This window comes from Ailuropoda melanoleuca, chromosome 4 (genome assembly GCF_002007445.2).
Source record: "Ailuropoda melanoleuca isolate Jingjing chromosome 4, ASM200744v2, whole genome shotgun sequence".
Classification (NCBI taxonomy): domain Eukaryota; kingdom Metazoa; phylum Chordata; class Mammalia; order Carnivora; family Ursidae; genus Ailuropoda; species Ailuropoda melanoleuca.
Window position 1 is genome coordinate 17,547,208 of NC_048221.1, and position 26,462 is coordinate 17,573,669.

The 26,462-nt window shown below is 41.2% G+C and overlaps 1 protein-coding gene across 1 annotated transcript in view; it reads right to left on the reverse strand.

Annotated features, from left to right (window-relative positions):
• The window catches only part of PRKAR2A (protein kinase cAMP-dependent type II regulatory subunit alpha), a 96,664-nt gene extending 70,202 nt beyond the window's left edge, over positions 1–26,462 (reverse strand). Inside the window, exon 1 of the mRNA XM_011233354.3 lies at positions 26,039–26,462. Within this exon, the coding sequence (XP_011231656.2) occupies positions 26,039–26,291 (253 nt within the window). The 5' untranslated portion in view covers positions 26,292–26,462. The remainder of the gene's footprint in view (positions 1–26,038) is intronic.

The window sequence follows — 26,462 nt, forward strand, 5'->3', positions numbered from 1 at the left end:
GGTCTTCTGCAGGGGAGTAACAGGGTCATGTATGCATCTTAGAAAGATGATTCCAGTAACAGCCATGAAAAAAGACACCAAGAGAGTAAGACACACAGTTGGAAGACCAGTAATGGTTCTACAATAATAGTCCTGACAAGAGATGAGGGCTTAAACCAAGACAATGGTAAGAGGAATAGACAAAAGAGAACACTTTGGAGTTGCTTTCTGTCTCACTGGAAATATTGTCCTAAAAGGAAAAACCTGTCCCCTTGAATCCCACAGATAGAGATGAGCAATGTGGACACCTGATTCATAAAATAAGTGACTTACTGAGTAACTAAAAAGCAGTAAGATGAAGTAGTTATGACAACAGAGTCTAAGCCATGCCACTTGGGTTCAAATCCCAGTGTTACATCACTTTACTAGCAGTGTAACCTTGGATAAGTTATTTAACCCCTGTGCCTCAATTTCCTCATCTAAAAAAAAACTGGGATAATAATAGTACCTACCTTATAGAGTTGCTGGTATGCAGAAAAGGAAACCCTTGAACTGGCTGATAAAAGACAAGGAGTAGCTCAGCAGACAAAGAAGGGGGAAGACAGCATTCCAGGCAGAAAGGAAGGCATATGCAAAGGAGAAGAAACATGAAAAATGAGCTTGACTCATGACTTTTGCCCTCTGTAGAGCCACACTCCCAGTGCTCGCTAAATGCCAGCTGGAATTCCAGCCTCAGGGACTGAATCTGAAACCCAACTGGTCCAGAATGAAATCAATCACCTTCAGATCTCCTCCTGCTCCTCCAGGCTCCCTACCTCAGAAGCAATGTCACCATCCTCTCCCACCAGATAGTTTTAATTATTCCTCATGATCTCGTAAACACAGAGACTGTAACAGAGGGTCAAGGGTGGACTGGTTAGTCTGACGTAATTCATGCCTCATGGGAAGAGACCAAACACCTCCCAGGGCCCTGAGTACAGGACATGACTGTGGCAAGGTCAGAAGAAGCATGGGGACTGGGGGTCAAGTCAGAGGTGGCACAGAGCATTGCCAACCCAGGGGCAAAACCAACTCTGGGAACACAAACCATCCAGGCCCTGATGAATCATCCTCTGCTGTAGGGTAAAGAAAGACCAATTTTGCATCTGGCTTTTCCAGAACTAGAACAACAACTTCCCCTACCTACCTCAATCCCCTTTAGCTATTGCTATATTGCTGATAATAATTCCATGTTTTCCAATCAAACTTCTTATGGATAATCCAAGTCTCTAAAGATTTTAATATGGGCAAGTTCCCTGGTTTTCAAGGACAGGAGCTCTAGGATCAATAGAAAAGACTGTCCAACCAATTATAGTTACCACACCAGTCATTATGATAGGTACATAGCATACATTATCTTTAATATTCACCACCCCTGAAAAGTAGTCAAGAATTCCCCTTTTAAGAATGAGATTACTGAAGGTCAGAGCTGTGACAGAGCAAGGATATCAACCAAGGATATCAACCTGCCTGATTCTGTGTAAGTCAGTTTCCAGTGAATTTAATTAACATGAGTCAGCCATCAAGGGATTGATCATATATGGGTATATGGGTGTATTTAAAACATCTATTTTCTGGACTTGAAAAACAGAAAAACAAGTCTTAGACGTGGTGACTCAACTCAAGTAAAACATTCCTTTTTTTTTTTTTGGAAGATTTTATTTATTTGAGAGAGAGAGAAAGAGTGAGAGGCAGAGGGAGAAGCAGACTCCCCACTGAGCAGGGAGCCTGACATGGGGCTCAATCCCAGGACCCTGGCATCATGACCTGAGCCAAAGGCAGACGCTTAACCAAGGGAGCCACCCAGGTACCCCGTAAACATTCATTTTTTTTATAACATTCCTGCTAACCCCTAACACTCTTTCACTAGGCTCAGTTCAGGCCCTAATCACTACTCACTTGTATCATTACAATGGATTACAAGGGGGTGTCCCAGCATTCACTCTGGCCCTGCTTCAGACCAGTTCTTCACACTGCTAGCCTAGGGCACAAACATGATGGTGTCCCTCCCATTTATAAAGCTTATTAATGGGTCACCAACCCACAGCAGCATTTCTAAACCCATGTGGCCATAGAACTGTTTTAAACTGATAGAACATCAGCTGGCAATCACAATATCTACTGAGTGCTTGGACTGAAACAGAGAGGAAAAAATGGCCTTAGTAAATGATGCAAAAAATAAAATAAAATAAACTTTATGGTCAAATAAAAAACAGATTTAAAAATTAAGCCCTTTTTATTTTCTTACAAACAAAATTTCACAAGTTATAATACGAACACAAGACACATGTCACAGACCAGTAATTAAATGGAAATCACACATGATGCTAGTTAGTAAATCTGAATCACACAATGTAAGATGCAGATCCCAAGTCACACATGTGTTCATAATGCCCTAGCATTAACTTTTAGAATTATCTAAAAGTGCTTAGAATTCCTTATTTTGTACTTAAAAAATATACTTTAGAGGAAAAATTACTCAACTGTCACTTTTCTTTTTTTCAGTCCTGTAACACCTATAACACTGGCACTCTCCAGCTTTAGCAGGTGGCAAGAAAACCCAGGAGTTTCTGACACTGCACAGTGTGTCACAACTCTCCAGGTCATGTTCAGTGAAGAGTGCAGTAGGTCCAATAAGTCCACTACTGAGTGTTCACCAAAAGGAAAACACTAATTCAAAAAGATACATGCAGCGCTATGTTTACTGCAGCATTATTTACAATAGCTAAGATATAAAAGCAACCTAAGTGTCCGTTAATAGATGAACGGGTAAGGAAGATGTGGGATGTGTGCGTATGTGTGTAAATATATATAATGGAATATTATGCAGCCATAAAAAGGATGTGATTGTGCTATTTGTGACATGGATGGACCTAGACAATATTACACTGAGCGAAATAAGTCAGATTGAAAAAGACAAATACCACATGATTTCACTCATATGTGAAATCTAATGAAACAAATGAATAAAAAAACAAAAAGCAAAACCAGACCTGTAAATACAGAGAACAAACTGACGGTTGCCAGAGTGGAGGAGGGCAGGAGATGGACTAAATGGATGAAGGGGAGTGGGAGACAGAGGCTTCCAGTTAGGGAATGAATAAGTCATGGGAATACAAGGTACAGCACAGGGAATACAGGCAAGGGTACTGTAATAGCACTGTATGGTGACAGATGCTAGCTACACTTGTGGTAAGCACAGCATAATGTATAAACTTGTGGAAGCATTGTTGTACACCTGAAACTAATATAACACTGTATGCCAACTATACTCAAAAGGAAGGAAGGAGGGAGGGAAGGAAGGAAGAAAGAAGGAGGGAAGGAGGGAGCGAGGAACCAAAATAGATGTACTCCATCTGTGCGCGTGTGCAAACATGCACACACACATTTTAAAGGAACAATATATCATCAAAAAAATTAAACATCAGTTGTCCTTAGCTTTAGTTATCCACGAGAATCACCTGAAATCTTGTAAAAATGACTGATGCTTGGGTCTCACTCTCTTTCAATTCCCCTCCCGAGCTATGAATTAATTGCTTGGATATGGAGTCTGAGCATCAGTTGTTTTGTGTTTTTTTAAAAAGCTCCCCAGGCTCAAAAACATTGCTACAGGGGAGGCAAGGAATGAAGTGGAGGCTTTAAGGGTAGAAACCAAACTTCAAGGAATGTACCTTATTTTGTAGATTTAACTTTGAATTATAAAATTACAAAAATAATTTGAAAAAGTAATCCCCAAATCATAAAGTAAATTAACTGTATATTGAACTGAGAGGAGAGCCACACAAATAACTACTTCAAGAGACTTGAACTGGATATCCTAGTGGGATATTATCCTAAAGATAGTAAGAACTCAGGAAAATCTTAAACAGTTTTCAAACATCATACTGCTAGTCTCATGATTCTCAGACTGTTGTATATGCATTATGGGATTAAGAAAATGAGTACTTATATTATTGAACAATGCAATTTTCTGGCTTTAGAGAAAGGACATACATTAGGTTAAATAAGAGCAGTACAGTCCTGAATTTGAATTGGACATATGACTAACCCCAGTAGCAATGAGCACCCCTACCATCCAGATTATGGTCTTCACCATTTTTGCCTAAAGGGAAACAGGCCTCCTTGAAGAAATTGTTGATTCCTGGTCTGGAGCTAAACATGTAACAAGACTGAGAAATCTACCAGAAATCACGGATGATAGAAACTACTACTAGGGTCAGGTCAAAAGAAATTAGAGGAAACTTAAAGACGTTCCCATTACACAAAGATGGGATAATATGAGCATCAAATAAGAACAAATGGCAAGGGACTAAAACATCAAATACAATTAAATCCTTGACTTTATAATGGTAGTTTTTAAAAGACTTCATTGGTCATCTTTGGAGATTACTAGAAAACCAACTTATTATTCCGAAAAGAAGTAAATAAAAGGAAAGACTCAAGCATTCATCCTGTCTTTCCTGAACAAACTATTCTGCTGGGTGACCTAAGAGTTAATGAGAGGAAGTTTTTCTTTACAGAAGCATTCCAATAGGCAATGAAAAAAGAATGATAGAATTGATGCCATCTGAAACCTTGGTGAATTAATGAATATAATCTAGGCAACAATCAACATGATCATCAGCATCATAAATGAGAAGACCAGTTAGCTTTATGTGCCTTCTAACAGAAGACACATCAAAAGTTATGAAATAATTGGTGGAGGTGGTGGGGGGTAGCAGGTGGGGGACAAACCTGAATCTGGCTAGCCCACAAAGCAACGGTTCTCAAACTACAGGGTGCATCAGAATCATCAGGAGGACTGGTTGAAATACAGATTGCAGGGGCGCCTGCATGGCTCAGTGGGTTAAGTGTCTGCCTTCGGCTCAGGTCATGATCCCAGGGTCCTGGGATGGAGCCCCATGTCAGGCTCCCTACTCAGTAGGGAGCCTGCTTCTCCCTCTCCCTCTGCCCCTTCCCTCCTCGTGCTCTCACTCCCGCGCTCTCTCGCTCTCGCTCTCTTTCATAAACACAGTCTTTTAAAAAATACAGATTGTAGGGCCCCACCCTCAGGGTTTCTGATTCAACAGGCCTGGAGTAAGACCAAGAATCTGTATTTCTAACAAGTTTCCCAGGCTGATATTGCTGATGCTGGAACTTCACTTTGGTAACCACTGCTCAAGTGCTAATTATGAACTTAAGAGAAAAAATGAGAGAAACTCGTTGCAAACATCATGGGGATACAATCTGCAAACTCCAGACTGTGAAACAAAATCTATAAAATATACTTTCTTGAATAAGCTTCAAAAGAAAAAGAGAGAGAATGAGGGAGTAGAGAGAGAGAGAGAGAGAAATCCTATAGTTTAAAATAGACTTAAGAGATAAAGCAGCCAGGGGCGCCTGGGTGGCCCCGTTAGTTAAATGTCTGCCTTCAGCTCACGTCATGATCTCAGGGTCCCTGCTCAGCGGGGAGCCTGCTTCTCCCTCTCCCTCTGCCTGCCACTCCCTGGCTCGTGCTCTCTGTCAAATACATAACATCTTAAAAAGGAGAGAGAGAAAGAGATAAAGCAGCCAAATGTAACTATGGACCTCATTTCGAGATGTGTGAAGTTTGAACACAGATTGAGTATATGATACTGAGGAGTTATTATTCATTATTTTAGATGTAATAAAAGTTTTGGGTATATTTGGGTATATTGTTAAAACTAATCCTTAAAAATATAAGCTTAAACATTTATAGGTAAAATTATTTCTAGAATTTTATTTTTTTTTTAGAATTTTATTTAATAATCTGGGAGGAAGGTGAGTGCAAATGACTCATGAGCTGACACAAGCTTGCACCAGATCAGGAAAACTGATCCTAAGAATCTTTCCCCAACTCCTTGTTCAATGAAATTGTGTTGGTAGCTTGAAATTAGCAAGGTAAATATATGGGTAAATACTCCCAAGGGAAACTGGCAAACACTATAAATCAGAGGTGGTTGCCATGGTATCACTACCATGAAGTTGGGTGATGAGTAGATGGGTTTATTACGCTATTCTTCTTACTATTGTCAATAATTAACATTTTCCATCATAAAAAAAAAAACTAAAAAAGAAAACCAGCATTTATGTGTGGGGAAAGGGGAACCAGTGGGCAGGGTGATTCTGATACAGATGGTTCATTTACACACTGTTTACAAAACACTGCCCTAACACGTACATCCAACCACTAAACAGTCACTTATTCTGAAATAACCACTGCCACCCACAACCCCTGCCCCTGCGTACACTAACTAGTAGGTGTGACATCTCTCTGCTCCTAAAGTACCCCCCAAAAAAGATTCATCTCTAACCCAGTCCCGTTGTCCAAGACTCAAAGAAGACAGCTCCCTTCCAGGGGCTGAGCACTCCTTCTCTGTCACAGCACACAAAAACTCCATGTGTCTACTATATCACACTCAAAGCTCCTAAGGAAGAGGGATAGGGGCTTTCCTGCCACCTTTTGTTTAGTACAGACCTTGGCACATATAGACACTAAATATAAATGGACTGAATGAATTATTTCCTATTATCCAGGCTGGAAAGGACTAAAAGCCAAGTCCCCTTACTGATCACCAACTCACATCTGGCCACCAATTTAAGTAGAATTATAATAGGAATATAAAAGTATTCTTTTTTTTTTTTTTAAGATTTTATTTATTTGACAGAGAGAGACAGCCAGCGAGAGAGGGAACACAAGCAGGGGGAGGGAGAGGGAGAAGCAGGCTCCCAGTGGAGGAGCCTGATGTGGGGCTCGATCCCAGAACTCCAGGATCACGCCCTGAGCCGAAGGCAGACACTTAATGACTAAGCCACCCAGGCGCCCCATCTGACACCAACTGGTGTAATTCACTACAATTCTGAGGCTAACCACCCAGAGCAGCATCACAGTCACAGTTAAAGGACCTGGTCCCCAACAAGACCACCCTTACTTCAGATGCCAGCTGCACTTTGGGAGTCCCCACACCATTCACAGTTCTGACCAACTGGCTACAAATTTAGAGGTTCCCACAACTCCTCAGGTTTGATTTGCTAGAACAACTCACAGAACCCCAGAAAACACAAAACTTACAATTTTATTATAAAGGATACAAATCAGGAATAGCCAAATGAAGAAACACAAAGGTTATGGTCTAGAAGGGTCCTAAACACAGAGTTTTCCATTCCCTCTCCTCATGGAGTCAGGGCACATCACTCTCCTAGCACATAAATGTGTTCACCAAAAAGGAAGCTCCACCAAGCTTTGGTGTTCAAAGATTTTTTGGGGGGTTTCATTCCATAGGCATGACTGAATCATGGCCACATGATTAAACTCAACTCCAGATCCACTTTTCCCCCAGAAGTCAGACTGGCTCCAAGTCCCAATCCTCTAATTATATGGTTGGTCTTTCTGGTGACCAGGGCCCATTCTGAATTATCTCATGAACACTAACTCAGGTGGGATCCAAGAGACTCGTGAATAAGACGACACCCCTATTGCTTGGGAAATTCTAAGATTTTTGGAAGGCACAAAGGCCAGACACATTCTTTATTATGCAACAAAACAAAATGCTAAAATCCCCAGCCAACTTACAAAAATAAAGACAAACATAAAAAAAGGTATCTAAGACCACTGATGTCCACTCATTTTCAGAGCACTAAATTCCATTCTCGCTTATTAGCATTTCAGATAGCACTCATCTACTAAACTACACACCATTTTTAAAATTTTTTATGCATCGGGGAGCCTGAATTTCTCAGTTGGTTAAGTGTCCGCCTCTTGATTTTGGCTCAGGTCCTGATCTCAGAGTCATGAGACTGGGTCCCGGATCGGGCTCTGCTATGGGCATGGAGCGTGCTTAAGATTCTCTCTTTCTCCCTCTGCCCCTCCCTCCCTCTCGAGCTCTCTCTAAAATATAAAATAAAAAATGATTTTTTTATGAATTAAATTTAACTATACTCCAACTGTTACCTAGTGATTGTTAGGGGAAAAAACCCTTAACATCACGAACCAGATGGGGTTCCTCTTTTGTCAGTTGAAAAATCCATTATTTGGGCATTGGCCCAGTAATGGCAAGACAGATCACCTCCTTGTTAAAAGTAATGGAGTCCCCAAACAAAAAAACCTCAACAATCTTTCCCGAAAGAGCCATCAAGAACAAAAAGGTGACAAGTATGTCTTTTTACAGTATGAAACAAATCCTCTAATCGTCATTTTACTTTTCTTTAAAAATACTGGATGTCTCAAAAAACGAAAGTGCTTAATTATAACATTGCAAAAGGAAAAATAATTCTCCAGCCACTGGCTTAGCAAAAAAATCTTTATACAAATTTCAACATCATTAGTCACTGTCTTCACACACAAAATCTTTTTTTTTTTTTTAAAGATTTTATTTATTTATTTGACAAAGAGAGAGACAGCCAGCGAGAGAGGGAACACAAGCAGGGGGAGTGGGAGAGGAAGAAGCAGGCTCCTAGCAGAGGAGCCTGATGTGGGGCTCGATCCCAGAACGCCAGGATTAGGCCCTGAGCCGAAGGCAGACGCTTAAGGACTGCGCCACCCAGGCGCCCCACAGACACAAAATCTTATGGGGTATCACATCTTAAAACTGTTACTGACAGGGGCGCCTGGGTGGCACAGCGGTTAAGCATCTGCCTTCAGCTCAGGGCGTGATCCCGGCGTTATGGGATCGAGCCCCACATCAGGCTCCTCCGCTAGGAGCCTGCTTCTTCCTCTCCCACTCCCCCTGCTTGTGTTCTCTCTCTCGCTGGCTGTCTCTATCCCTGTCGAATAAATAAATAAAATCTTTAAAAAAAAAAAAAACTGTTACTGACAAATTCCCAGCCAGGTATCAGGGCTTGGACTGAGAAAAATTCAAGCCATTTATTTTTAGATCTTAAACTCATTTAAGTGGAACTTCAAATGCAAAATAAATAATACAAGCTAAAAGTTTTAGTTACCCAGCTCTGAACACTCCCACCTTTTTTAACTCCAAAGAATCATAAACTAAATTTTACACTTAACAGGAAAAATGACATGAGAAGAACTTATTGGGAAGATACAATATACAAGACCAGTCCTATCAGACCACCTGTTTCTAGAGACAAAAAATAGCTATGCCAACACCTATTTCAGTCTGGAGCCACATCATCTAAAATTATTACAAAAAGACTGAATGAGAAAAATGTTTCCCCTATTATTTTCCTTCAAGTTGCTTTTTATTTGAAGAGAAAGCCTCGATCCACTTTTACTAAGGAAACATTTAATCTTGAAATAATAACTCACCCTTCAACAGAACTGTAAACTAAGGATATTCTGTGCCAAAGATGACAAAAACAAGTTCCTCAGTCTCGAAAAGGGCAAATATGCCCAACCTGTCCTTGCCTACATATTATGCACTTGAATCCTCCAATGTATTTGGTCCTTCAAATGAGGGCATTTCAAAGACAGCCCATAGGTTACTAAACATGCGGGAAAGTTCAGTTTTTTGTATTAAAAGATATCTTTTGTGTTCTGTGAATAAGCATCCTCTAATTTTATTTTAATTTTATTTTTTAAAGATTTTATTTACTTGAAAGAGTGAGCGAGCAAGAGAACGAGAGTGAGAGCGAGAGAGAGAGAGCACGAGCAGTGGGAAGGGCAGAGGAAAAGGAAGAAGCAGACTCCCCGCTGAGCAGGGAGCCCGACGTGGGGCTTGATCCCAGGACCCTGAGATCATGACCTCAGCTGAAACCAAGAGTTGGACGCTTAACCAACTGTGCCACCCAGGCACCCCTCATTTTTTTTAAATAATCATATTTTCTTAGTAAGGGCCACCATACAAAGAGAGCCCACCTTTTCTCTTGTATTTGGAAAATTATTTCTTTCACGCAACTCATTCTCATAGCCGTTTTCAAAAAGGGCAATAGGTTCTCAATTTTACTGTAAAAGCTTGGAAGAAGGAAGAGGGCCGCATATCTTTTAGTTGCACAAGTGAAGAGCTGGGTCCCTGAGGAGCAGTAACCCCACATTCCCACACCCAGAAAGCTGATGAGCGCCCATTCCCACCAGGGAATATAGGCCCCAGGAGTCTCACCAGAGTCACAGACACGTTCATTACGACGTGATGAATGTCAGTCTCAAAGAGGAGGACTAGGCAGAGGAGGAGCAGTGTGGGAGTCACAGTACTGTGTACCTCACTTTTCTAGTTGGAGACTGTCTTGCTCTTTTCTGTAATAAAATCAGTGTGTCAGCAGATCACTGAGGGACATCATTCTTTATCTAAATTTGAATAGTAAGAATCAGAAAGCTGGGAAAAAAGCAGGCAATCTTCAGCACTCTCAATTAAGCATCTCCACTAAAAAAACTAATCCAAGAACTATTCAATCATTTAATTGTTAATTTTGAGTATTTGGCTATGTCTTTTTCTATTTTTTTTTTTTTTATTATTTTAGAGAAAGAGAGAGCACAAGCGGGAGGGGCAGAGGGAGAGAGAATCTCAAGCAGACTCACACTAAGCATGGAGCCAAAGTGGGCTCGATCTCACGACCCTGAGACTCTCACGACCCTGAGACTCGGAGATCACGACCCCAGCCAAAACCAAGAGTTGGATACTTAACCCGCTACACCACCCAGGCGCCCCCTGGCTATTTCTAGAAATGTAAAAGTTAGTGATTCCCTCGTTACCATAATTGCTTCCTAAATATTTTCATAATAGTGACCTTTTATTTTCTTTCATTTTTTTTTAACAGAGTAAGAAGTTTCTAACAGCAACAAATGGAAAATTCCAACAAATAAAGTCATCCAGAAATAGCTCATTTTTCATCAGATAGTGAAGTTTTGAGACTTGAAAGAAGTTCCAATAAGTTGCCTTTTCATTAATTTCTAGATAAAAGATTTTGTAAAAAGAAGTTGGCATTAATTTTAAGATTTTTATTTATTTGAGAGAAAGAGACAGAGATAGCGAGAGAGAACACAAGTGGGGAGAAGAGGGAGAAGCAGGCTCCCCACTGAGCAGGGAACCCGATGCAGGACTTGACCCCAGGACCCTGGGATCATGACCTGAGCCAAAGGAAGATGCTTAAACGACTGAGCCATGAGGCGCCCGAAGTTGGTATTTTTTTTAAAAGATTTTATTTATTTATTTGAAAGAGAGAGAGAGCACACAAGTGGGGGAGACGGAGAGAGGGAGAAGGAAAGGGAGACACAGACTCCCCATTGAGCAGGAAGCCCAATGTGGGACTTGATTCCAGGACCCCAAGATCATGACCTGAGCTGAAGGTAGACACCCAACCAACTGAGCCACCCAGGCACCCCAAAAAGTTGATTAAAAAAAAAAGGATCCTTCCCCAAAAAAGGTCTGCATTATAAAAATCTTTAACATGCATTTGTTTCTTTTTTTTTAAAATGCATTTGTTTCTTTCTCATGGATCTACGGCATTCAAAATAGCCAACAGACAGATAAGCTAGAAAAATCAATAACCTGTTTCAAAGAGATAATTTTCCCTTAGCTTAAACATTCACCTCTGAGATTCAACTTGTAAAAGACAAGGCCTTGAAGTAATACCTTAAATTACTCTTTAAATTAAATAACAGGGAAGGTAAATAACACTCCCTTCCAGTCTCTGAATATGAGGTGTCCCCACTTTCTCCCTGTTCTCACCGAGCCAGCCTGAGGGCCTTGCTGCATCAGTGGCTACCTCTCCTCTGGCTCCTCTTCCTCCGCACAGGAACGTGCTAGGGGTGACCGTATCTTAACAAAAACAAAAACCTCCCTCACTGCCACCTCTCCTTCAAGCTTTCACTGGGTCCTTTCTTCTTCAAAATGTAGTCCCCATTCCTCACCTGCACCATCTGCAGCCACCCTCCCTCACACACACCACACACACACACACACACACAGGCCCTGCCCGAATGCCACCTGACCTCTTCCACCACAACCCCACTGGAGCTCTATACAGTGCTAAGTACAGTGTAAGCAGTTTTGAAGGTTTTTTTTGAAATGCAAGTGACTGACTTAAACACTGATTAAAAGAGGCATTCACTTCAAAGAGGCATCTACTTCAAGAGGACTATCTTGAATAAACACATTGCTAGCCACTTGATTAGATAAAGAGCCCAAGCTGCCTCCCCTCACTGAGGCTCCTTTGTTTTAGAGATCTTGGTTGATTTTGCTAAACGGTCCTTTGGCCCACTTTTTCTTTTCTCTTCCCATGCTTTAAATTTCCCCTCTTATGTTTTAAATTCATCAATAAAGAGAGAGCCCCTAAACCCTAGGCCCCACCTTCAAACCCTAGGTCCCACCTTCAACTCCAATAAAAGGAGAACCCCAGGCCTGTGTGTGCTCCTGCGCTCTTGTTCCCAGGCTTGTGCTCGCGCACTCTGCCCCCACCCCACACAATGTTCTTGCTGTGTAGTTCCACGTGTGCTGTGTAATTTCCAGGTCCTGTAAATAATAAACCTTTATTCTTTTTTTTTTCTTAAACCTTTATTCTTTCAAAGTTTCCTGATGGTTATTGCTGAAGGGTGTCTTGCAATCATAATAAAAAGCACAAGAGCCAGTCTAACCACAATACTTGTTAAGACCAGGCTGAGACCAGCACACAACATCCTGAGAATTACAGCTGAGTGCAACCACTTGAACACTGGCCTTATCACTGCTGACCTCTCCATTTCTTCCAACACCACTGACTGACCAGTCCCTTCTGTAGCTCCCATCTCTGGGCTCTCACGCTCTATGATATCAGTCTCCAAAATCAGCTCGTCATCATACACTCACTCATTTACTCAACAAGGGCTTTTTAAGTATCCACTATGGGCCAGGTGTAAGCTAAGCACTGGAGACAAAGAATAAGACAGAAAGCTTCCCATTCTCAAGGGGCTTCGATCCTACTGAAGGAGAAACAACAAAAACCAAATGAGAATTCCAGATCTTACAGAGCTCTACTGTAACCACCTGGGGTGCCATTAAACCTCAACAGAGAGACCCACTCTAAGCAGGGCACCTGCAAAAGCCTATCTGAAGCTGGGTCCTAAAAGAAGAGCCAGCTGGTCAAAGCCAGAGGAGAAAGATACAGGAAGGGCCAGCCACAATCACAAAGTACTTGAGGAGAGAGAGCGAGGCTAGTGTAGAAACAAGCTTAGCAACCAAGGAGGGGTAGGGCTAGAGAGAGAAGTAGAGAAAAAGACAGGGACCAAATCCTACAGGATTGTGTAGACCACAGATGAAACGTGGATTTCATTCCACTTGCAATGAGGGGATTTAAACTGAAGAATGATGTGATCTCATCTCCATTTTTAAAAATCTCTCAGGGGCGCATGGGTGGCTCAGTCGGTTAAGCCATCTGCCTTCAGCTCAGGTCATGATCCCAGAGTCCTGGGATGGAGTCCTGCATTGGGCTCCCTGCTTAGCGGGGAGCCTGCTTCTCCCACTCCCTCAGCCTGCCACTCCCCCTGCTTGTGCTATCTCCCTCTCTGTCAAATAAATTAATAAAATCTTAAAAAAATAAAAGTAAAAAATCTCTCTGGCTACTAGGTGGAAAATGGACCAGAGAAGTAAGATGTCTGAGATAAGAAACTACCGTGGTTGTCCAAGCACAAGAGGAGAGCTAGGGTCGGGACCCAGAAAAAGCATACTGGGTATGACACTCAAAGCACAGCAACAAAAGAAAAAAAAAATAGACAAACTGAACTTTATCAGAACTTGTATTTTCCAAGAATGTAAAAGGACAACTCAAAAAATAGGAAAAAAACATTTGCAAATCACACACTGGGTAAGGAACCAGTCAGTATCTGAAATATGTAAAAATCTCTTACATCTCAACAACAAAGACAACCCAGTTTTTAAAATGGACAAAGGACCTAAACAGACATTTCCCCCAAAGAAAAGATATACAAATGGACAAACACAAGAAACATTATTAGTCATTAGGGAAATGCAAATGAAAACCATAATAAGATACACTTCACACCCACTAGGATGGCAATAATCAAAAAGACAACTTTGGGCAATGACATGGAGAAAATGAAATCCAAGTATACCGGCAAGAAGGTAAAATAGCTAAGCCACTGTGGAAAAAAGTTTGGCCCCTCTCAAAAAGCTAAGCTCAGAATTGCCATGACCCCACAATTCTACTTATGGGTGTATACCAAAAGAACTGAAAACAGGTATTCAAACAAGTAAATGCACGGGTATGCAACAGCAGCACTAGTCACAATAGCCAAAAGGTGGAAAATGCCCAATGCCCACCAACTGATTAATGGAAAAACAAATCACAAATCACATACATGTATATATACATATATATATACATACATGTATATATGACAGAATACATGCATGTATATATACATACATGTATATATGACAGAATACTATTCAGCAATAAAAAAAAAGAATGAAGTATTGATACATGCTACAATACAGATGAACCTTGAAAACATAAAGCTGAGAGTAAGGGGCAGACACAAAAGATCACATACTATGACTCCACTTATATGAAATGTCCAAAATAAGCAAATCCATGGAGACAGAGTGCAGACTGGTGGTTGTCAGGGGTGGGAGGAAGCAGGGGAGGGAACAGGGAGAAGAAGCTTAATGGGTGAAGGGTTTTACTTGGGAGTGATGGAAATGTTTCAGAACTAGACAGAGGTGCTTATTATAAAATATTGTCAGTGTATTAAATGCCACTAATTGTTCACTTTATTATTTATTTACTTACTTGAGAGAGAGAGAGCATGAGTGGGGGGGAGAGGAACAGAGGGAGAGGGTGAGGGAGAAGCAGACTCCCCACCGAGCAAGAAGCCTGAGGAAGGATCTATCCCAGGACCCCAAGATCACGACCTGAAGGCAAATGCTTAATCAACTAAGCCACGCAGGCACTCCACCGCTTAATTGTTCACTTGAAAATGATGACTTTTAGAGATGCCTGGCTGGCTCAGTCAGAAGAGAGGGTGATTCTTGATCTCGGGGTTGTGAGTTTGAGCCCCATGTTGGGTGTAGACATTATTTAAATATTTTTTAAATAAAATAAAACGATGAGTTTAATGATATGTGAATTTCATTCAATAAAATTTTTTTTAAAAAAGACAATGACAACAACAACAACAAAAGACAAATGTTAGTGAGGATGTGGATAAACTGGAACCCTCACACATTCCTAATGGGAATGTCAAATTGTGCAGCCACTTTGTAAAAGTTTGGCAGTTCCTCAAAAAGTTAAACATAGAGTTGTCATATAACCCAGCAAGTTTGCTCCTACATATACACTCAAAGCATTTCAAAACTTGTGTTCACACAAAATTTTATGTGATGTAATTTGGGTATGTAATGTACATCATGGGGACTATAGGTAACAATACTGTAATTATATATTTGAAAGTTGCTAAAGAGTAAATCTTTAAAGTTCTCATCACAAGAAAAAAAAGTTAACTATGAGGTGATTGATGGATGTTAACCAAACTTACTGTGGTAATCATTTCACAATACATCATGTATCAAATCATTACATTGTATATCTTAAAGTCATACAATGTTATATGTCAAAAGTATCTCAAAAAAACTGGGGAGAAAAGTATGTTCACACAAAATTTTTAACACAAATGTTCACAGTAGCATTATTCATCACAGTCAAAAAGTAGAAACAACTTGTCGGGGCGCCTGGGTAGCGCAGTCGTTAAAGCGACTGCCTTCCGCTCAGGGCATGATCCCGGGGTTGCGGGATCGAGTCCCACATCGGGCTCCTCGGCTGGGAGCCTGCTTCTTCCTCTCCCTCTCCCCTGCTGTNCCACAGTCAAAAAGTAGAAACAACTTGTCGGGGCGCCTGGGTAGCGCAGTCGTTAAAGCGACTGCCTTCGGCTCAGGGCGTGATCCCGGGGTTCCGGGATCGAGTCCCACATCGGGCTCCTCGGCTGGGAGCCTGCTTCTTCCTCTCCCTCTCCCCTGCTGTGTTCCCTCTCTCGCTGGCTGTCTCTCTGTCACATAAATGAATAAAATCTTTAAAAAAAAAAAAAAAGTAGAAACAACTCAAAATAGGTAATTTGATGAATGGATAAAATGAATGCAATATTCATGTAATGGAATAGCATTTGGCCATAAAAGGGAATGAAGTGCTGATAGATGTTATAATATGGATAAACCTTGAAAACATCATGCTAAGTAAAAGAAGCCAGGAGCAAAAGAACACATATAATTCTATGTACATGAAGTGTCCCAAATACGAAAATCCATACAGACAGAAAATAGATTGCTGGTTGTCAGGGTGAGAAAGAGGGATGAGGAGTGACAATAATGGGTACAGGGGTTCTTTTTGGGGTACTGAAAATGTTCTGGCAGCAGCTCTTTCTGCTCATGGGTCCTGTCCCCATACTTAAATAAAATCACCATTTTGCACCAAAACAGAAAAAAAGAAAATGTTCTGGAATTTTACAGCAGTGATGGTTGCACAACTTTGTGAATGTACAAAAAACCACTGAATTGTATTCTTTAAAAAGGTAAATTTTATATGTTATATCTCAATTACAAAAAGAGAGAAAGAAAGCAAAACATAAGATTTATCAAACATATAGAATCAAAGCTAGTATAGCAGAGGTAAATAATTGGAGGCAGTATTTCATAGAACTTGAAAAGGATGAATGTAAGAGTGAGGGGGGAAAAGAATCAGAAACTACTCTCATCCCCATCCTAATCTTAAGTCTTGGCATTTACCCATACTTTTTAAACCCAGAATATCAGAGGTCCCCAGGATCATGTCACAGTCTTATTTTCTTCAACATGGACAGCCTCATCCACTTCCATACCACACTGATGGCTCCCCACAACTCTCTTTCAGTCTTGACCTGCCTCCCAGTTCCAGGCTGTCGTTACCATGGCTATTTCTACCTGGCCACCCTGCAAACCTATCAAATTCATGCAACAGGTCCAACTCTGTCTTCCCCTTAATTTAAGAAAAAAAAGTCGGGGGGGGGGAGAAGATGGGAAGGAAGTGGAGGAAGAAAGGGAGGGGAGGAAGAAAGATTAATCTTAACAATTCTGAGTATGATATTGTGATATAATAAGAAATATATCTTTGGTCTCTGGCACTGGTTCCTGGCACAGAGCTCCTAAAACCCTTAGAATTTCCTAAGTGACTGAGAGGAGTATCTTGTTATTCCTAAGAAGCCCCTTTCAACCATACCCAAGCTTAAGCTAATAAGGAGGATGGAAGCTGGTTACCAGAGGAACCAACCAGGTGATTGGAACTTTCAGCCCCTTGACCTCCAGGGAGGGGAGAAGGGCTGGGAATTGAGCTCATCACCAATTACCAATGATTTAATCAACTGTGCCTACATAATAGAACTGCAGAAAACCCTAAATAAAAGGGTTCAGAGCTTCCAGGTTGAACACACTGAGGTGCTGGGAGGGTGGTACACTCAGAGAGGGCATGGAAGCTCTGTGCCCCTTCCCACATACCTTGCCCTATGCATCTCTTCCATTTGGTTGTTCCTGAGTTGTATCCTTCATATTAAATCGGAACAGTAAGTAAAGTACTTTCCTAGGTTGTGTGAGCCATTCTAGCAAATTATCAAACTCCAGGAGGGGGTTATGGAAACCCCCAATTTACAGATGGTCAGTTAGAAGCATAGGAGGCTGGGACCGAAGTAGCGTCCTATCTTGTGGGACTGAGCCCTTAACCTGTGTGGTCTGCATTAACTCCAGGTAGTGTTGTAAGTGCTGGGAGCAGAGAAACGACAGCTTTCCTTTACCTAATATCTTTATTAACAGCATTATCCCTCTAGTATTCCAAGAAAAATACCAGGTTCACCCCAGGAGGAGTGTGAGGAGTAAACCCTGACTTTCCTCTCTCCCTCGCTTTCCAAAAGCAAGGAGTCAATAATTCTTATCAACTCAATCAAAATAAGTATCTCAAGTATACAACCCTACATGGAATGTAAGCAGACATGAGATGAAGATAAAGATTCAACCTTCCTAAAATGAATAAAATCGAAATTAAAACATTGAGAAAATTTTTCCAAAAATTACTACTTTTTAAAGAATTTTAATACCTTGTGTTTTCAAATGTACAAATTTTGTATTCACATATGTTGTTGGTGACGGTGTATACTGATCAGCACAATTCTTCTGAAAAGCATATGATTACATAGTACTTATTAAATAACAAACAAAAGTACATTTTGACAAAATAGTTCTATTCCTAGCAATATATTCTAGGAGAATAAGCCAAAAATGTTAAAAAGGCTTGTGCACTCTTTGAGGTCGACGTGGTCACAACTGTAGTGGAGCTTGGGGTGCCGGCTCCTACTCCTGACTCCCTGCTAGCGGCCCTCCCTGAGGAACGATTCTGTCAGGAAGCTGAACTGCATCCATGACTCTTAAATACAACAGAAAGTCACCCCTGGAACCAGAGGTAGCGATTCACCAAACCAGAATTAACCCTAACCAGCCGGAACATAAAATCTCTGAAGAAGGTGTATGCTGACTTGATGAGAGGAGCAAAGGAAAAGAATCTCAAAATGAAAGGACCAGTCAGGTGCCTAACAAGACTCTGTGAATCACTGCTTAGAAAACTCCTTGGGGCGCCTGGGTGGCTCAGATGGTTAAGCGTCCAAGTCTTGATTTGGGCTCAGGTCATGATTTCAGAGTCGTGAGATCAAGCCCCATGTTGGGCTCCACACTAGACGTAGAACCTACTTAAGATTCCTCTCTCTCTCTTTCTCTCTCTCTCAATCTCTCCCCCCTCCTCTGCCCCTACTTCCCCCCCCAAAAAAAAAACATCAAAACAAACCAACAAAAAGACAAAAAAACTCTTTGTGGTGAAGGTACTAACACTTGCAATCTTTTTCAGATGAGGATTTATAAGTAACTCACTAACTTGCACAGTCCTGAGATTGTTAAACAGATTACTCCGTCAGCACTGAGCCAGGAATCAGGTTGAAGTCACCACTGCAGATACTTAAATTAACTACTTTCATAAATTATCAATTGTTGGGGTGCCTGGCTGGCTCAGTTGGCTAAGCATCTGCCTTCAGATCCCAGCATCCTGGGTCAGGCTCTCTGCTCAGTGGGGAGCTGGCTTCTCCCTCTCCCTCTGCAGTTCCCCCAGCTTGTGCATTCTTGCTCACTCTCTCACTTTCTCTCTCTCAACTAAATAAAATCTTAAGGAAAAAAAAATTATCAATTGTTTTTTAAAAAAACCTACATACATAAAATAAGTTCATTCAAGCAAACAACTGGGGGCAACCTAAAAGAGAATAATTAAATAGAATATATTCACTTGATTTACAAAATCCAGCAAAAAAATCATCATGACAACAAAATACCACCAAACTACATCCAGCAGCACATTAAAAGGATTATAATTTATACCATGATCGAGTGGGATTTATCCCAAGAATGCAAGGGTGGTTCAACATACAAAAATCAATCCGTGTAATATACCACATTAAAAGAATGAAGGGAAAAAGCCACATAATCATTTCAATTGATGCACAAAAAGCATTTGACAAAATCCAACACCCTTTCATGATAAAATCACTCAACAGCAAGGAATTAAAGGGAATTTCCTCAGGGCACCTGGGTGGTGGCTCAGTCAGTTAGGCATCTGCTTTCAGCTCAGGTCATGATCTCAGGGTCCTGGGACCAAGCCACAGATCAGACTCCCTGCTCAGCAGGGAGTCTGCTTCTCCCTCTGCCTCTCCCCACCCCGCTCGTGCTCTCTCTCTCTTTCTCAAATAAATAATTTTTTTAAAAATAAAGGGAATTTCCTCAACACGGTGAAGAGCATTTATAAAAAACCCACAACTAACATCTTACTCAATGGTAAAAGACTGAAAACTTTTCCCCCAGATGAGGAAGAAGACAAGGATGCACACTTTATACTTTTTAAAGATGTTATTAATTTGAGAGAGAGAGAGCATGAGCAGGGAGAGGGGGAGAGGGAAAGGGAAAGGGAGAAGCAGACTCCCTGCTGAGCAGGGAGCCTGACAGGGGGCTGGATCCCAGGACCCCAGGATCATGACCTGAGCCAAAGGCAGATGCTTAACCAACTGAGCCACCCAGGAGCCCCAAGGATGCCCACTTTAGTCACTTCTATTCAGCATAGTACTGGAAGTCCTAGCCACAGGAGCAAGAAAAATAAATAAAGGCAGGGGCGCCTGGGTGGCTCAGTTGTTAAGCATCTGCCTTTGGCTCAGGGTGTGATCCCGGCGTTCTGGGATCGAGCCCCACATCAGGCTCCTCTGCTGGGAGCCTGCTTCTTCCTCTCCCACTCCCCCTGCTTGTATTCCCTCTCTCGCTGACTGTCTCTCTCTCTGTCAGATAAATAAATAAAATCTTTAAAAAATAAATAAATAGGGGCGCCTGGGTGGCGGAGCGGTTAAGCGTCTGCCTTCGGCTCGGGGCGTGATCCCGGCGTTATGGGATCGAGCCCCACGTCAGGCTCCTCTGCTGTGAGCCTGCTTCTTCCTCTCCCACTCCCCCTGCTTGTGTTCCCTCTCTCGCTGGCTGTCTCTATCTCTGTCTTATAAAGAAATAAAAAATCTTAAAAAAAAATAAATAAATAAATAAATAAATAAATAAAGGCAATCAGATTGAAAAGGAATAAAACTATTCACAGATTACATGATCTTATATATAGAAAACCCTGAAGAATCCACAGGTGGCAGGGTACAAGATCAACACACAAAAATCAGCTGTAGTTGTATACCTTCACAATCAACACTCTGATGATAAAAATTTAAGAAAACAGGCTTTCTTACAGATATGGAAAAACTGATCACAAAATTCATACTGACTCTTGATCTTGGGGTCATGAGTTCAAGCACCATGTTGGGCACAGAGCTTATTCAAAGAAAAGAAAAGTAAGCAAGCAACGTGGTTATATTGTGAATGTATTTAATGTATTTAATGCCACTGAATTTATACTTAAAATGGTTAAAAAGGGGGACACCTAGCTGGCTCAGCTGATGCGTGCATGCAACTCTTGATCTCAGGGTTGTAAAGTTTGAGCCCCTCATTGGGTAGAGATTACTTAAAAACAAAATCTTAAAAAAAAAGGTTAAAATGGCGAATTTTACATTATGTATATTTTACCACAATTTAAACAGGGAGGGGTAGGTGGGAGAAGGGTGGTTTAAGTGATAGTGTAGAGAATGGACGGGGTGGAGGAGAGATGAGTGGAAAGCCCACAGATGCTCAGCTGCATACACCTGAGAAGCAATAAAAGCCAATCCAAGACAGGGACAGTGGGGAAGGAAAGATGAGCGAGCCCCGAGAATAAAATAAGAGAGTGAGAGACACAGAGAAAGACTGATTCCTAGGTTTATAGCTAAAAAACTTAGAGGAAACAGCAATGTGACAAATAAGCTAACAGTATCAATTTTAGGCATATGAGTTTGAGAGATGAATAAGAGATGACCAGCTGGCAAAATAAGCATAAACAGGTATGTGTATCAGCAGAGAAAGTTTTGAAGCTATAGTTTTTATTTTGAAGGTCCGGGTTCAAGGCAGTAAAAAAAGCTCAGGAAGACGGTTGCTCACTGAAGCTGAAAAGGTAACATACTAAATTCTAGAGATCATGAACCATCATTTAAAGGGCAGAGAGGAGGCCAAGTGGTGGATGGAGGGCCAAGGGAATGAAGACACAAATGCCAAGAGGGAGAGAATTTCAGGAGAGAGTGGTTCAACAGTGTCAAAATCCTGCTGAGAGATCCAGCTATGTGAACTGCAGGAATATTATTATTAAGCAGTTCCAAAAAAGTTCTGCTAATGCTGTCTGGGCCTACTCCTATGTTATGTGGTATACACTGTGCAGTAAAAAATGCTGGGGAAAATTCCTAAGGAATCCACTTAAAAAACTACTAGAATAAACAAGTTCAGCAAGGTTGCAAGATACAAGATCAATATTTTAAATTTAATTTCTATACACTTGCAATGAGCAATCTGAAAATGAAAGTTAGGAAACAATTCCATTTATAATAGCATCAAAAGGAATGAATTACTTAGGAATAAATTTAACAAAAGAAGTGTAAAACCTATATCTGAAAACTACAAAACATTGTTATTCTTTAATTTAGGAATTAAAGAAGATCTAAACAAATGGAAAGACATCCCATATTCATAGATCAGACGAATAATGTTAAGATGGCAATACTCTCCAAATTAATCTACAAATTCAATGCAATCTCTATCAAAATCCCAGTTGCCCTCCTTGTAGATATTGACAAATTAATCCTAAAATTCATATGGAAATTCAAGGAACCCCGAAAGCCAAAACAATTTTGAGGAAGAACAAGGCTGGAGAACTCATACTTGCTGATTCCAAAATTACTACAAATCTACAGTATAGCAATCAAGACAGTGTAGTCAGTGGCACACAAACAGATACACAGATCAGTGGAATAGAATTAAGAGGGGGTTTTTGGTTTGTTTTTGTTTGCTTGTTTAAGTAGACTCCATAACCAGCATGAAGCCCAACACAGGGCTTGAACTCACAACCCTGAGGTCAAGAACTGAGCTAAAATCAAGAGTCAGGCGCTTAACCAACTGAGCCACCTAGGCGCCCCTAGAACTCTTAATGCACTGCTGGTTAGAATGTAAAATGGTGCAGCCATTTGTGGAAAACAATCTGGCAGCTCCTCAAAAGGTTAAAAATAGAGTTACCACATGGTCAAACAATTCTACTCCTACATATATATACCAAAGAGAAATGAAAACATACATCCACATGAAAACCAGTACACATGAATATTCAAAGCAACATTATTCATAATGGCATGAATTATGTGAAAGTGAAAACAACCTAAATGTCCATCAGGTGATGACTGGATAAACAAAATCAGTATATCCATACATGGAATAGTACTCAGCAACAAAAAGGAGTAACCTATTAATATATGCTACAACATTGATGAACTTTGAAAACATTATGCTAAGCAAAAGAAGCCAAGGGCAAAAGACCATATACTATATGATTCTATTTATATGAAATGTCCACAATAGGCAAATCTATAAACAGAAAGCACATTAGAGGGGAATGGGGGTGTTGGCATTGATGGCTAGTATATGAGGTTGTTTTGGGGGTGATGAAAATTGATTGTTCTAAAATTGTGGTGATGGTTGCACATATCTGTGAATATAAAAAAACCACTGAATTATACACTTTAAATGAGTGAATTATATAGTATGTGAGTTATAGTCCACAAAGCTATTACTATATATATATATATATGTATGTATGTATGTATATATGTATATGTGTGTGTACACATATATATGCTGGGAGATCCACAGGTATAAATGTTTTATGGTAAGTACAGAAGTGAATCAAGTCTGGATGCCAATTTATTGTTCTCATGAGGATGCAGTTACAGTAACTTATTAAGAATAAGTCTGAAGTCTTCAGGCTTTCCCAAGAATTAAATACTCATTACCATACTTCATACTTGGTGTGCTGTTTGACATCGAAACATTGTTATTAAAACCAATAACAGCTAGTAACTTATTTGAGTGTTTCAAATAGCATACAATTTTACAAACTGAACTGGTGGTTAGCCATACTAAACAAAATCTCCATTGCTATAAACAGATCCAACTCTACACATCCTAGTTCTTATTTTAGGTATTCTGGGCTTATTAATGTTCCTAATCACTGAATATGTAATGTATATTTTTCTGGTCTTTTAAAAAATTGTGATAAAATATACATAAAACTTACCATTTTAACTATTTGAGTGTACAGCTCATGGCATTAAGTACATCCACAGTGTTGTGCAACCGTCACACCTATCCAATTTCAGAACTTTTTTATCATCCCAAACAGAAACTCTACACCCATTAAACAATAACACTCCATTACCAGCTCCAGTTAACCTCTATCCTACTTTCTGTCTCTATGAATTCACCTATTTTGGGTATCTCATGTAAGTGGAATCATGTATTTGTCTTTTGGTGTCTGGCATATTGCACTAGCATAATGTGTTCGTGGTTCATCCACGTTGTAGCATGTATTAGAATTTTATTCCTTTTAAAGGATGAATAGCATTTCATGGTATGTATATACCACAATTTATTTATCCATTCACCTGCTGATGGGACATGGGTTGTTTCCACCTTTTGGCTACCATGAATAATGCTGCAGTGAACACTGACATGTAACTATATGTTTGACTCCCCACTTTCAATTCTTTGGGACATATACATAGCTGTGAAATTGCTCAATCATACGGTAATTCTATATTTAACTTTTTGAGGACCCACCAAATTGTTTTCTACAGCAGCTAGACCCTTTTACATTCCCACCAGCAATGAACAAAGGCTCCCACTTCTCTACATTCTTACTGACACTTGCAATTTTTTTTCATAATAGCCATCCTCATGGGTGTGAAGTGATATCTCATTGTGTGCAATGTATTTTTAGTCTATTATCTGTAAATAGAAGTTCACCTTGTGTTGATTTCTATAATTATACGTAGCACAGCCACGTTAGAGACATAAACAACAAATATTTACATGCCAATAAAATAAAGCACAGGGTTACAAAGATTTAAGTTAACTCAATTTTGAAAAAGATATAAAAGATGACAAAAAATGTAGATATAACACAAACCTGTAAACTCCATTTTACTCATCTAGGACTAATTTCTAAAATACTAATACGTGTACACAAAAATTTCACAAAGCATTTGTGATTTATAGATATGACAGTGAAATAAATGTAGGAGTCACTCCTGAAATAAAACTTTTTGAGACACATTTATCCCTGGGAGATCACTGTCACTGTCCCCATTTTAAAGATGAGCGAATCTGAAATCAAACAGGTTTAACCACTTGTCTTAGACCACAGAGCAAATCTGTGGAAGAGATTTGGAAAATACCAATTTGATTTCTAGGCTTAAGGTGAAAATCTCATAACTGAATGTGCAAAAAGTCAAAGAAACACTGAGAACCATTTCTACTGTTGACGGTGAATAAACTATGGGAAGCTGTCCACAACACTGAACTTACAACCTCCAACAGCAATGACCAATGATTAACTCCTTGCTAGCGGACCTGAATGTGGATTCGACTCAGAACTACTTTGTGTTTTTTTCCAGTATGCTCTAATAACACTAAGTCTCTAACTTTGTCTCTGTTTTCATCGTTCTGTTAAATTTTGACGGTTGAAAAGTAGGATAATTCTACTGTTAATTGACAAAACCTATGTTGAAGCAACCGAGGAAAATGGGATTGTTTTTTGACAACCTTGCTTAAATCAGATATAGAAACTGTTACTCGTTTTTTTTCCCTGCACCCTATATGCTCAACAAGTTACCGTTTACCCTCACCAAACTTGATTCAATCGTTTTAGCGAATTTGAAATATATATTACATATATTTTAAGAAATATTTTAAGAAATTTTAAGAAATAGTAAGAATATTTTAAGAAATCCATGTCCAGTTATGCAGAGGTGAAATAACCTGACTGGGATTTCCTTTAAAATACTTCAGCAAAGCAAAGAAAAAAAGGAGAGATGAAACATTTGTGACTGTTTGACAGATATTTAAACTGCTGAATGTGGATGATGATATATAAGGGTTCGTTTCACCTATTCTCACTCTACTTTCGCCTGTGCTTAAAGTTTTCACCATAACTTTTCACAAAATGAATGATTTCCAAACAAAGTTACCGTCCTGGTTATTAAAGATGAGTCGGTGGTTGTAAGCGTCCTTGTCTTCGGAACCAAACCCGGCGAAGGGTCCCCCAGCAGAGGCGAGGCCGACGTGGGCTCCGCGCCACCACGCGGGCCGAAGGCGCGCACGTTTTCTCCCAGGCTGAATCCGACAACTCACTCGGTGCGCTCCCGGGCTCGGAGGACCCCCGAGCTCAGCTGGGAAGTGGCGCACGCGGGGCTCACGCCCGCGGCTCGGGAAACCCCGACACGGGGAACCCCGACAAACTCCGCTCGAGAGCTCCAAGGTCCTGGCCCAGTATGGTCGGCCCCCGCAGCCCCTCTAAGACCGCTGGAGACCCCTGCACCGCCCCTTTCGTCCCCCCACCGCGAACGTCGGCCCAGCCCGCCGCCTACCGTCCAGGTCCTCGTCGTCCTCCGACTCGGTGTCCGCCTTCGCGTCGGCGACCAGGCCAGGGCCGAGCTCCAGAGCCTGGGAGCCGGAAGGAGGGGCGGCAGGCGGGCTGGCGGGTTGCGAGCGGGCCTCGCGCAGGCGGGTGAAGTAGTCCACCGCGAAGTCGACGAGGTCGGGCGGCTGCTGCCGCAGCACCTCCACCGTGTAGCCCTGCAGCAGCTCCGTGAGCCCCGGCGGGATCTGGATGTGGCTCATGCCGGCGGCGGCCGCGAGGACAGGCGGGTCCGGGCCGCCGGCGGCCACTGCCTCCGCGCTCCCTCACGCCGGTCTCTCGCCCGGCACCCGCGAGGTCTCCTCCCGCGCGACCCGGCTCTGGCCTTCCCTGCGCCGCGCCGCCCTTCGGCCGGGTGTGCGTTTTCGGTGCGC